This window comes from Hippoglossus stenolepis, chromosome 11 (assembly GCF_022539355.2).
Source record: "Hippoglossus stenolepis isolate QCI-W04-F060 chromosome 11, HSTE1.2, whole genome shotgun sequence".
Classification (NCBI taxonomy): Eukaryota; Metazoa; Chordata; class Actinopteri; order Pleuronectiformes; family Pleuronectidae; genus Hippoglossus; species Hippoglossus stenolepis.
In genome coordinates, this window is record NC_061493.1 from 22,679,108 (window position 1) to 22,692,905 (window position 13,798).

At 43.1% G+C, this 13,798-nt stretch overlaps 1 protein-coding gene across 8 annotated transcripts in view; it reads right to left on the minus strand.

Annotated features, from left to right (window-relative positions):
• Nucleotides 1-13,798, minus strand: part of pard3ab (par-3 family cell polarity regulator alpha, b) — a 197,905-nt gene that overhangs the window by 123,472 nt on the left and 60,635 nt on the right. For all 8 annotated transcript variants that reach the window (XR_004697901.2, XM_035171370.2, XM_035171371.2 and 5 more), the window contains exon 3: nucleotides 2,379-2,562. Coding sequence is in view for 7 of the 8 variants with exons in the window: in XM_035171370.2 (XP_035027261.1) it covers nucleotides 2,379-2,562 (184 nt within the window). In the remaining variant the exon portion in view is untranslated. The remainder of the gene's footprint in view (nucleotides 1-2,378; nucleotides 2,563-13,798) is intronic.

The window sequence follows — 13,798 nt, forward strand, 5'->3', positions numbered from 1 at the left end:
ACTAGATGTTGCATGAACGACAGCATCTCAGACCAAAACAAGTGCTTCATTGCAGGGGTGGATCTAAGGAGGGGGGCCAGGGGGCAGTGGCCCCTGAAGCGCCCCTGTACTGTCCGTAGTCTTTAAAAAATACAAATACTAACTAATACATATGAAAATCTAGATACACACCTAGATAGAGTTACCCTTTGTTCAGAAGAGTCAACAAAACATACAAAAACTAATCCCGCTGCCTTGCAGAGTGGAAAAATAAACCTGTTGCATCTCATCTGCAGGTTGGTTTCTCCTCTCAGTTGGAAGCTTGACTCGTAAAAGTGTGTTTTTAAAGTTTATCTCAGCCTTCATAAAGTTGGAGACTTTAATATTATACATTTTAAGGAGTAGTATTGATATTGGGTCCTTGGATAACAGGGTCGCATTAACTGAATTTATATTTTATGATTTAAAGATTAAAGACGATTTCACGAACTTCAAGTTTGACTTTTCTCCCGTCGTAATTATTGCCTTTTGAAAACTCAGCTTCTCGTGCTTCCATCTGAAAGTCTCACATGTTCACCGACAGTGGCATTGTCCCTTTAATCTGCCTCCTCTCATCTGCACAGTTCTGAGTTTAGCGAAGCCAAAGAAACTACCATCAGTCAATTTGTGCATTTCAATGCGGCTCTCTGTCTAATAAGCCTGATCACTTTCCTTTTGAGTCCGTGGGTCTAACAAGGAAACTGGCAAAGAGTCCAACACTTCTCATCTTCGTCCAACATGAATCAGTGATTGAAAGCTATTCTCATTAGGAGCTCGTGGGAGAAAAAAAAATAATCAAAATTCCTTCTCTTCCATGTCAGACATTTCTCTTAAAAGCCATTAAAATTCATCTGATGAGATTCGGTGTCGTCAATTAAGCCGGGTTAGAATTTATTATGGAGACGGTTAAATTGGACGTAACTGGCAGGTGCGATTATTCCCTGAGATTTTCCATTTCTCACTGCAAATTCTCATTCAGCATCTCGTCCAGAAATCCAATTAGGACTGGAGTGACCTCGCTCAGTGTGTGTGTGTGTGTGTGTGTGTGTGTGTGTGTGTGTGTGTGTGTGTGTGTGTGTGTGTGTGTGTGTGTGTGTGTGTGTGAAGTCTGTTCCTGTGAGCACACGAAAACAAATAAAAAGTTCAGGGTCCACTTCCTTTCCTGTATTTTGCTTTTCTTCAGTCCGCCTGATTTATTGTTTGACTGATAACGATCTACAGATAGGAGCCTTTCACAGATATATCTACATGTTAAACATTGTAGAAAATATGTGCATTTGCATTTATATTTCACATAAAAAAAATGTAAGTATTAAGTATTAATTCAAGTATTAAGTGAGTTTAATTCAACCATCCAAAAGGGGAATTTTCCTAAATCAATCAAAAAGGTAAACGAAAAGAAACTAAAGTTCACAACTGCTGCTGGTGAAGCTCCAGAAAAAAATCCATAAGAAGATTTATGAAGACACCGAATAATGAAGATGCATAGAAAGAGCTCGCTAACAAAGTCAATATCGGCTGCAAATGTGAAAAGTAAAAATTCGGCACAAGACATATTGCTTTAAACAACGCATTGATCATCGAACCAGTACTTTAACATTCATTTTGCACGTCTTCAAAAGGAACTTTATATTTTCACCTAATCTGTCAGAGGGCTGCTCCCATTCAACCTGAGGGACCTCTGCTTACGTCAAAAATAAATAAAAGCAGATTTTACTTTGATGATTGATTTCCCCCTCGTAGTCGCCTTTACTCTCAGTCCTTTAACGGTCACAGATCCAGAGAAACAGAGGAAGAGCCTTTCAGACCGAAAGAGGCAGAAACAGTAAGAGCACGTGTTTGTTTCCCTCGATTCCAAACGGGACAAATCACCGACGCCCGTCACTTTCCCAACTCGCTGTAATTGCAGCAGCAGAAGCCACTTGGCCAGCAAAACTGCAGAGGTGGACGGGCTCAGCGTCACATTTGATTTAGGAGGCAGCGAATAGAACCAATTAGTCACTTTGGCCGGGGATCAAGCGGCTATCTGTGCCTGGGAAAGAAAAAAAAACAAAAAACGGGCCTCCTGTCCAATTAACAGAATTTATGGACGGGGCCACGGTACCGCCGGGCCACGGTGAGGTAATTTGTTGGGTTTGCTGCAGTCGCTGACATTTGATGCCGATGGAAACGACAGATTTGTAATTTAAGGAGGGAAATAAGAGGAATGGAGTCAATTATGAATGTGTTAGGTAAATGTTTGAGTTTGCCGAGTGTATCTTTAGATAATGGCCCCTCTATCCAAACAACGCATCCATCCACACCTCGTCTGCAGGTGTGTGTGACGCAGCCAGTCGAGACTCCGTGGAGCTGAGACTCACTTGTGCGCAGGGCGGAGGGCGTCACTTCGATCTCGCTGGCCGCCTGGTACGGCTGGAAGGCCGAGGCCCCGCTGCCGGCGCTGAGGTCCGCCGCAAACAGGTCAGGGCTCTGGGTCCCTGTGGAGCTGGCGCTGGTGCCGTCACCTCCATGATGGGGCTCCTGCTCGTCGTACACCGCTATCAGCTGCAGGAGGAAGGGAGAACAGGGGAGGTTGGATAAGCAACATGAAACTTTATGTTGTCGACAGGCTAAATCGCTCTTTATTCACAGAAACAGGAATAAAGGGAAGCAGATTGAATTCATATGTAATGGTTTTTTCTTTGTATTGGACTAAAACGCTTAAAAATCTAAACATATGCTGGAATAATGTAGAATAATGAGACAATTTAAACCCCGAAGATAAAGAGAGGAATAAAACCTGGAACAAAAGATGGGAAGAAATAAGAGGGAAGAGCTGAAGGTTAAATGAGCGACATAAAAACAGAGGAAAGACGAGAGGGTTTCTTAAACTGTATTTCAGACAGAAGACAAAAGAGACTTAATTCCCCAGAGAGTTTTATTCAATCTCTTTAAAACAAGCGTTAGAGGAGTTAATTAATGAATCACAATCGATGTGAATCTTCAAAAACATACAAACACTTTTGAGTCTTGATATAAAAACTAAGCATGTGCAGAGGACAACTTCCTCTGGTCGCGTCACATTTGAGGGAAACTCTACTTTCTAACTGGACCACAACAGAAATTGAAAAGAATTGCTCATGTATACAGCAATTTGTGCAAACGTTAACGCAGCGCAGTTATAAGCCTGGAGAGAGAGGGGGGGAGGCCACTGTGACCTTTGACCACCAAACTCAAATCAGTAAATCTGTGAGTCTAAGTGAACATTTGTACCTAATTTGAAAGGGTTAGGTTTAGGGTTCTCCAGTTGCTATAACATAATACATTCACGAGGCAAAAAGGGTTTCGCAAGGTCACCGTGACCTTGACCATGAACCTTGGACCTGCAAAATCTAATCAATTCATCTGTGAGACCAAGTGAACACTTGTCAGACCAAAAAAAAGTATTTTTTAGGGTCACAGCGACCTTGAACTTTGACCTTTCACAACCAAAATCCATTAATTTCATCCTTTAGTCCAACTTAACTTGTGTAACAGACGTTCTTGAGAAATCCTGTTCACAGAATATGGACGTGTACGGACATTTGGACCAGCGGAGATTAACTCAGGCATAAAAACAAACTTAATGAAGACCTGGATCAATAAGAAGCATTGAAACAACACAACATGCGACTCTGTGAACACAACAACGCCTACAGACCCGGACTGGTGGTCCAACCTGCTCCAGTCACTTATAATCACTGAGAGTTAATTAAATCCTGGTGCACAACACATGGCCGCCCGCTCCAGCTCTAATACACCGGGACCACACACAGTGCAGGAGAATACTGAGTGGGTTCGGAGCCTGGGTTTTAAGTCACGAGCCCGAGGTGCTCATTACGTCCAATCAAATCCCCCCTTTACTCAGGGTGTCTCCTCGCTCCAGATCTGGAGCTGAAAGCTCTCCTCCCTCAGAGATCTGATTAAATCCAGCCTCTGCTGACTCCCTTTATTAGATTATAGATGAGATTCGTGTTGTCCCTCTGTGCCCCGCCCCCTGAGAGTGTGTTCAGCTGGTTTCAGTCAGCCGAGGAGAAAATGAAGAGCCCGTCCAGCATTTTGCCAATTCAGAGGATGTGATCCAACTCTCCCACATGGTGAGATCTGATGTGGAGGCTCCACTGTAGTGAGATGAGATCCACCACCCCCCGCCCTGACCCGCAGCGTCTCATCCACATTAAAAGCTAATGGAGATATTCTGCAGCTCAAACATCTTCAGGATGTCACTGCACTTCATCTGGCTCCGTTTGCTGCGTCCTGGCCGAGCTTGTGAAACTCAACAGAAGGTTCATCAATTTCACTTTCGCTCCCAACTGCAGATATATTCATCTTGTGAAGAGGCCACATTGGGAAACGCACGGTTCACTCACGAATCTGTAGATTGAGATGAATTCAAATCGATGTGGATGGTGAAAGCTCAGCTCAGGGCTACAGCATCATCTGCAGGCTCATAGGAATAAATTGGCAGAATATGAATCCATCCGACCCGTGTGATAGCGAATTCTGATTTTAGGGCCTATTTTTAACGTGCACATTTATATTTTTTACACGTCAAAGACAAGGCACCGCTCCAAAGTTGCGTTAATGCTTCTCGACAGCATCTTCAAACTTCGGAAGAAAAGAACTAAACGCAGGAAAGCAGAACACTTTGAGGCCATTTGCTCTCACGAAGCTCCGCAAGACGCACCTCTCACACAAATGTGGCTGAATAGAAAGAGATGCATCAGCACACGTGCACACAGTTACATTTAAAGACACCCACACAATCCATTAAAACACAGACACACACACACACACGCACACCATTCAAATCCAACCACCCGCTTTCCAGCACATTAAACCTTCATTTCTGCAATATTTAGTCTGAGAGCTGTGGAGTTTTATAGCACACTGGACAGGCTCCCTGGTGAGAGGAACTCTCGAGGGCGTACACACACACACACACACACATTAACACACACACACACACACACACATTAACACACTTACAGACCTCAACACTCATTTTCCCATTAGTCCCTGTACATAAATGTGCCCACATTTACCTCAAATTAGAAGCCACAGCAGCCCGGGGCTAATCTGCTCACACAGTAATGGGGATAATAAAGGGTCAAGGGGCAGAGGAGGGGGGGGGGTTCGTTGTGTAGAAAGTGTGTGTGTGTAGACTGTGTGGAAGAAGGAAGGTTATGTGAGTGTGTGTGTGTTTGTGTGTGTGCTCAAGTGTGTACAAGTTTAAAGCTGTTTTCAAGATATGACCTCTGGGAAATCTGGTCCAGTCATTTTCCAGGATGAGACGCTTTCACAACAACAGGAAAATTCACCAGAAGCTCTCGAGTCTCGTCTCTACGAGTCGACATCTTTGTCTGCGTCACCTTTATCCAGATTTATCTGTATTCTTCCAGTTTTGTTTAAAAATGACATCGACTCGCCCGCTGTGAGTTTTCTGGACATTTCCCTGCTGCATGGGATCCGTGAGAACTTTTACAAAAGCGGCTGATGAGTGAGTTCTGCAGAGCAACTGACTCTGCGTTCTCACATGCAGCCGCTCTAGAAAAACGTCAGGACAATGTGCGGACTTCACCGAATGTCTGAAAGCAGCAAGACACCTGGGAAATACACAGCGAGACAGATTGTGCGTGTGTGTGTGTGTCTGTAATTGTGTGTTTTATGGGTATATACGTGTACATAAAACTTCCTGTGTGTGACCGTCCTCCTCTCTCCCCTCATTAAAGCTCAGCTCAGCCAGGAAAACCGCCGAGTCAGCAAACTCCCCCTGGCCTCGTCCCCGAGGACCCCGCCGAAGACGAACCCCAAGTGCCTTCACAGCCCATGCGGTTGTTATTACAGTGCGTGGTAATCAGTTCGGCTGCAGTGAGCTCCGTGATCTGATGATACTGAAAGACTTCATCGCTGCACAGGGTGCGGCTCTGAATGTTAGACCTCAGAAATATCCCCAAAGGAAAAAGCTTTCATTTCCAATTTTCCCTTTGTTTGTTTTTGAGAAGTAACCCGAGCTAATCACCAGTTTTTTTTTGCGTCTCGTTAATGGATGCAAGTGAACGTGTTGATCGCGGTGGGCGGAGCTGCGGCGGACAGACGCTCCCTCTGGACTCCGTGTTGTTCCTGTTGGACGTTGTGTTGAGCGAGTTGTTGTCCGTGAGCAACGAAACAGCCCAGAGTCAAAGCTAATTGCCGAGGTGTGTTGACAAGCACGGCCCTGACCCCTGCCACAGGAGAACTGCTGCCAGACATCATCGTCACTAACACACACACACACACAGACACACAAACACACACTAAAAGGTGACATCCAATCAGCAGTGTTGCTCCTCAGAGGTTTGCACTGAAAAGTGGGTGTTGATTGGTTTGTGAAACTGTGTCAACACCTTCCTGTTTACGACTAGAAACTTCATATCTAACAGTTTATGATGATGGCTGCATTTTTTTATGATTTCAGGTTGTTCATCCGTCCGTACGTCACTCAGTCAATCTCTGAAGAACGAATTTCTTCAAACTTCGTACAACTGCTCAGTTTGACTCACGAATGAGGTGATTTGAATTCACTGGTCAAAGTTTGAGATCGCTGCTACCCGACAAATCACGTTTTTGGTCTTGTGAACAAAAGTTGTCAGGAACAACTCGGGGATTTCTTCAAACTTGGTACAAACGTTCTATGTTATCAAATGAAAAGAAAAACAAGCCAAGTTCTGAATCAGAGCTGTGATTGAGATGTATGTAGATCAATTCATTGATTCATGATTTGAAGTAGTAATGTGTTAAATCTAAATAATACTCCGAGCATGATATTGATTTATTTAGTTGTTTTTTTTTAATCAAAACTTGCTTTGGACACAGGCCAATATACACACACGTTGTGCAGCGAGTGTGTGTGATAAATCCTCTGACGTCTTATCAACTGTGGACCACTTTCACTTCGCACACACACACACACACACACACAACACACACACACACACACACAAAACCAAAAGCCAAAAAAGAAACAATAATTGAAAAGTAAATTACAATGGAAAGTGTGAGTCGGTCCACTTTACAGCAGTCACTTCAGTCGCAGCTCATAAATCATCATCATCATAACTCTGGCTAGAACAATACGCTGGCAGCCGGGCCAACGAGCCGGGGGAACCAGAGGTCTCTGGGAAGGGGAATTAATCCCTGTAGGTGTGTGTGTGTGTGTGTGTGTGTGTGTGTGTGTGTGTGTGTGTGTCTGTGTGTGTCTGTGTGTGTGTTTTGTCTTTAGCGAGACACGGCCGTTGCTTGTGCCACATCAGCAGTCGTCCGGTCTTATTTCATCAAGAAATCCCTGAGCTTATAAAGTACGGCCGTCCCGAAGAATGACACCCACCATAGTTCTGGCTCCCAACTCCAAAACATACATCTTTCCAAGCCGCCGCATCCGTCTGCGGAGCGTTGGATTTATTCCCTCGTCACATAAAATAACGTCAAGTCATTATAATTTCACGCAGAATTATAGCGCGTCAATAGAGCACATTTTTCCTCGTGTCACTGCGCTCGGTCTGTGTTCCTTCACATGATTTATTGACTTTAAAACGTATATATATATATAAAAGTAGACACACTAAATGAAAGAAGGCAGAAGTGATCACTTGAACAGAAGTGGGAAGTTTTACTTGTCGTACACGGGAAATAACACGAGAGACATATGAGTCATGTTTGGCCTTTTGTCTGAATAATGGTCTGCAAGTAATTGTTATTTTCATCAACTTTTATTTTGTCAATTAACTGATTAATCCAATATCTGGAATACTGATAATATTCAGTTTATTATTTAAGAAAACATATGTTAAAGAAGGCATCATCTACTGTATGAAATGTTTAAATGGCCATATATAAAATCCAAAACTTGATGTCTGATTCTCTTTCAAATGAATTTAACTTTTTTAAATTAAATATATATTAATTAAATTACATTTCTAAATTAAAACTCTGGCTCTGACTATAATTTGTGGAGTTTCTCCTTCGCCGTGTCGGGAGCCTCGGGCTTGATTGAGAACCACCGAGCGACAGAAATGAACTTGATTGAAGTTAGAAACATATCTGCTTTTTAATTATTTAAGTGGCCTTTCTCTAAAGTTGGTCAAGATTAACCAACGGAACTTTATGGTTTGTTTTTGTAATATCTGGTTCCAGAAACTCAGCCTGCTGTTCTGTTGATGTTCTGTTTTACTGACAGTCGGTTTAATTTCTAAAACACATTTTCCATTGTTGACTCTAGTGTTTTCAAACTCTACAACATTTAATATTATAGACTATAAATAAAGATGGACGACAAAACATCTGGATCACCCCCTGGTGGCTGGCTGCAGTACAGGTCATAGACCCCGCCTCCTTCATGTTAGTGGATGAGACATGGACCAAACTAAAAAGTCAAAGTAGATGTTAAATAAATAGTTTATGTCGTTTTAGGTTTAGTGTTCATGTTTCTGATAAGTTTGGTTTTGATTATTTCATGACGACTGGAAATGATTGGCAGCTGAATCGCATATTCAGGACACCTTGAATTCATTTTTGTACGAAAGGAGGAAGGGGACACGCATCGTCTGTCTTCACACGCAGTTGTTGATCATACGGACAAAGGCTTTTTTTGGAAATTATTGGAAACTAACTTGGACTTATTTCTGGAACATAAATTCACGACGCCAGCTACAGAGATAGAACGAGATCCCAGACACACAAATTCACCACGAAAGTCCCTTTTCTCAAATAAACTTGCTGACAGAAGAGACACTGCTCTGGACGCCTCAATCCTGCGGACTTGCACAAAGCCAGAGTCCGTGCAAAGCTGTCAGCAGAAGAGAGGAAGTAACCACTACACTTTCCCCTGCACAGCTGCGTAATCCAAAACATGTCCCAACTCCCCTCTAAGGTCAAGAGACCCGCCGCCTCGCAGGAGCTGTGGACAAAGTGCGAGGTTTCGTCAGAGCGTTTCCCAAAAGCGACGGCCGTCAAAAACCCACAGAGCGCAGACAGGCAGCGAGCGCTGTTTCACCGCGGTCAGCTTACCACACTGTTTATGTGAGGAGGTTCATTTCAAAACGTCTAGGAAGGGAAAAAAACACTCAGCACGTCAGGAAAAATAACGTCTGTAACTTTAGATAACTCTTGTCTTTTGTAGGCATGTTTGCTTATGTTTCAAGAGAAGAGATGAACTTCGGGTTACAGCATTTCTTGGGAATATTAAACCATATACACAGGATAGATAAAAAAAAATCTTTCGGGATATTAATTCCCTTGTGTTCATGAAATCAGGCGATTTGCACCTCGGGTTGAGACACTGGGGGAATGTGGCTCTCGACGGGATCATTAGGCGAAGCAGGAAATTGTCTGTATGTATATATATATATATATAACATATTCTCTAAATGTCAAAGAGAGAAGGTGGAGTGTTTGAAAGCCGCGACGAGAGCTTCAGTTACGCGGTTTCCGCCCGATGAGCGAACGGCCACAAAGAAAGAGGAGAGGTGTTTTCTCCTGTCTCCTACGTCCAGGTTGATTTGTTAGCCGAGAGGTTACATGAGAGTTTTAATCACAGAAGTTTTTTTTCCACATGTGGCAGCTGGTGAACACGAGGGTGAAGTTGTACAATAACACTGGAACAAGTAACAGTTCACCTACTTTATCAAAAACAAAAAAACAAAAAAGAGTCATTTTTATGGACTCGCAAATTTAAAGTGTTGAAATGGAGTTTGACATTTTGATGTATTTGAATATTTCCACAGTTGCGATAATGTTCTTGAGATGACGGACGACGTGACCGGCTTCCAGAAGTGAAGCCAAAACATCTCCGTCTCCCCTGATGACCGGCTGCAATACAGGTCATAACCTCCACCTCCTCCGTGTTAGTGCTTTGGACATGAACCAAACAAAAACTAAAATCAACTGCTCATGTTTCTGTTAAGTTTGGTTTAAATCTGTTATTTGATGCTATAAAAACGGGCTGAAACATTATGATTGACAGCTAAGCTCCACCATGATCATTTCAGCACAGACTTTGGCTCTGAATGACATTAAAAGCCATATCCAAGATATTTCTGCTTCATTTTTGGACAGTGGGAGGAAGTGGAAATGTCCCTCTTCCTCCCACTGTCCAGCAATGCCACCATCTTGTGGATTTGGAGCCAGAGTCTGCAGAGTATAGTGATCGGGGGGGTTCGAGGTGCCGTCATGACACGTTCTTGACCAATCGTGAGTTGGTTTCAGCTGTCAATCATTATCTATACTGAAACCAGCCACCAGGTGAGAATCTAGATGCTTTGCCGATGGTTTTTTACACATGTTGATCAGTTTCCTTGTTATAGCAGTTGTGTTATTTCTTCTGTGGCTATTGATTAACACCTCAGACTGAGTCGGTCGATCCCGTGTATCAGCAGGAACTCGATAACCGCAGCAAAGCTTCCCCCGTCACTGTGGCTTCGTTTCTGGATTGTGGGAGCATCTTTATATCCATGATTTCCATGTGAAAATTCTCCCCCTGCACACAGAGAACATGAGAAATGGTTTTCCCAGGTCGGTGTGGGATCAACTCTGACCGGCCTTCACAGAGCCCCGATCTCGACCCCCCGTGGGATGAACTGGAACGTCGACTACGAAGTCATAGTCAATGTTTGGGTGGATTAAATGCAGGAGAAATGTCTGGGAGCTACAGCAGCGCTCCGCTTATGAAAACAGTTTCTGTCCAAAACTTTTACATTTAAATGGAATCAGAACTGACATTTGTGTCAACTGTCTTCTCCCGAGCTTCCCTCTGCGTCCATCACGCTAACTCGCACATTTAGGCTTATTCTGCCCCATTTCCACGTTCTGACACGCCAAGACATGTAAGAACAGCGAGCTCTCGGTGCACAACTCTGAAGATATTTCGTCACTTTGTTCCCTCGCAGTCGCCACACATCACTCTGATGCCACTCATATCTGCAAGTTACAGAAAGACGGATGCAGGACTTTCTGGAGCTTTTAATGTTTCTGTGAATTTCAATTAAAAAACGATTTTTGGCTGCCAAAATTAAGAAACTCAATTATTGTGAAATGTTTATCTGGAATAACGTTAAAATAAAAGTTAATTCAAAAGTGACAAACGTGTGGCTGAATTGAAGCCGATCTTCATCAACTGTTACAAGAGTTCAAAATGTCGTATTTTAAGGATTGTCTGACTTTGCTTTGACTTCACTTGAGTCCAAAAATAGGACAAACGTCTAGTTTTCTAAAATAACAACTCTTCCGTGAGCCTTTCGTGGAAAAGCGTGAGTCGGAGCAGCAGAAGCCAGAGGGGGCGGCGGTTTGGACGGGTGACAGATGTGGCTAAGATTAGTCTGAGTCTGGTAGACGAGAAGCGCAACCCCAAACTCCCACAGAGACCGTGAGGAGAGGGAGCAGAGGCAGAGCGCGCAGTGACCTTGACCTCGATGAGTTTAGACACAGGAGGAGAAGAAGAAGAAGAAGAAGAAGAAGACGAACTGAATGTGCCAAATATAGAAGAATGGGGGACACGACATTGACCCGATGTGAGAGCTCAATGTCAAACATCCACACACCTTCTTACTTTCTTTCACTCGCCAAGTTTGTCCCTGAAACAAAAACACACACACACACACACACACACAAAACAACTGTGTCCGAGCAAACACATGATTATGTTGTAATCGAGTTTGGGGACAATCCATATCACGGGGCTGAACCATTCCACTCAGCATAATGACCCGCTATCCATTTCACTTTAATCCTCACAATAGAAAACATATGGGGTTGGGGCGGGCACGGGGGGGGGCACGGGGCAAGGCCGTCTGAGTCGAGGCCAAACTGACAAAATGAAAGCGGCAATCAGACGGAGCGGGTGAGTCGGTGAGGGATCGAGGCGCTGCAGGTGATTCATTCTCCGAAATGAGACGAGTGCTGAGCTGTGACTCTTATTCCCTGAAAGATGTTGCTCTCATTACAGCACTTCACTGGTGGAAGGATTCTCCTGAACTTTGGCTGCTTGTCTGAGATGAAACGGTTTAGACTCATGTGGAGTTTGAGGAAGAAATTAAGAGCTTTTATGCAAATTGACTCTCTAGCATTTACCGAGTGTTGGAGAGTTTTTATATTTCCTGATGTTTTTCATCTTAGATTCTGTTAAAAGACATAAAACACGTCGAGTTAATGTAATAAATTCATCTCTTTGCTTGGATAAGATTTGAATGAGGAGATGGACGCCACACAAGTGTGAAAATAAAGATAAAACTACAACAAAATTAACATAAGACACAAACCTCCTCAATTAAAGTTACAATTAATAACCTGTTATTTGAGGTTTATCATATAAATAGTACAACAGCAATTATAAGTTGGACTACCTCTATTCTTTTTACAATATTTTAATTATTAAAAACGTATCCAGTTCCTTATCGGGTCTCATTTTCTCTAAAGAACGATCTGCTGAGCTGTTTGAGACGTGAACATATACAGCGGTTCAAACTGCTTATGTTAAAAAAAGAACCGCATCCAAGATTAATGCTGCATAAATCAATACAACATTACTTGAGCGACCGCCACTGAGGAGCTTTGTTCAGGACCGAGGTTGAAAAGAAACCTGAAATTACCATTTCTCTGTTTTCACCTCACATTTCATTGTCAAGTTTGAATAACCTTGTTTCTCGGGTTAAACCCAAAATCTACTCCGTCACCGCGACACTTAAACTGACGATGCACGATATTGGAGCTTTTTTTTTTTTAAACACACAGCTGAAGAGTGCCGACAGTCTTACGGTGAAAAGTGTGTTTAATCCAAGCTGCAGGAAGCTGATAGATGTGGGTCCAGCACAGAAAAGACTGCAACAAATCCACCGGAGACTCACACACACACAGAGAGAGAAACCATTTCCTATGGCTAAACACCTGATAGTGCACCGTGAACCCGTTTGTGAAACCTCTGTGAGAGGAGATTGTCCTCTGGCTTGATAGGCGGACAAGGTTCTACCACCGCCAGGGGTACAGGTTCAATTCCCACTGAGGCTGCCCCAACTGAAAACGAATGCACTGAAGTTACTGAGGCTATTTGAACCAAGCATCCGTTACCAAATACTATTTATTCTACTAAACTGAAGAACTGAAATACTTTTGTCATTATTTGCACATTTTTATACAATTCACACTAGATTTTTTAAGTCAAATGAAGCCATTACTGTTAGATCTGATTAACAGCTGCTACGTTAGCCATGTTTAGCATCAATCCTTCAACACTGAAAATGGCTCCAAATGCTGAGATTGATATTTAAATTGAATCCGGCCAAACTCTGTTGCCTAAGATACTAAAACTCTTTCAACAGTTTCATTTGATATCTTGAGATTCTTTGTGTGTTGGAGTCAAAGCTCCACACAAAGAACCACGTGAATTACAGTCAGTATCGCTGGGTTTTGGTCCGGCAGGCTGCAGGGGCTGTGCGACCCGGGAATCGGTCTCCATCGCTCCAGCTATGAGAGCTGACAACCAACCAGCCAGGCAGCTGCTGGCTAAAAGCTGAAAGAAGGCGATGAGGCAGCAGCAGGGAAAGAGACATGTATTCAGTAACTCTGTCCATTATGCTGCCTCCTGTTTTAGCAACGGTACAAGGAAACTACAAACATAGAGCTCGGCAACTTGCTCTTTAAAATGTAATATATCCTCATATTTAGAAACATTCTCGTTGTTAAGGGCACAACATCGTTATCATTATTATTACCAATGAACAAATGAAGCGATGGC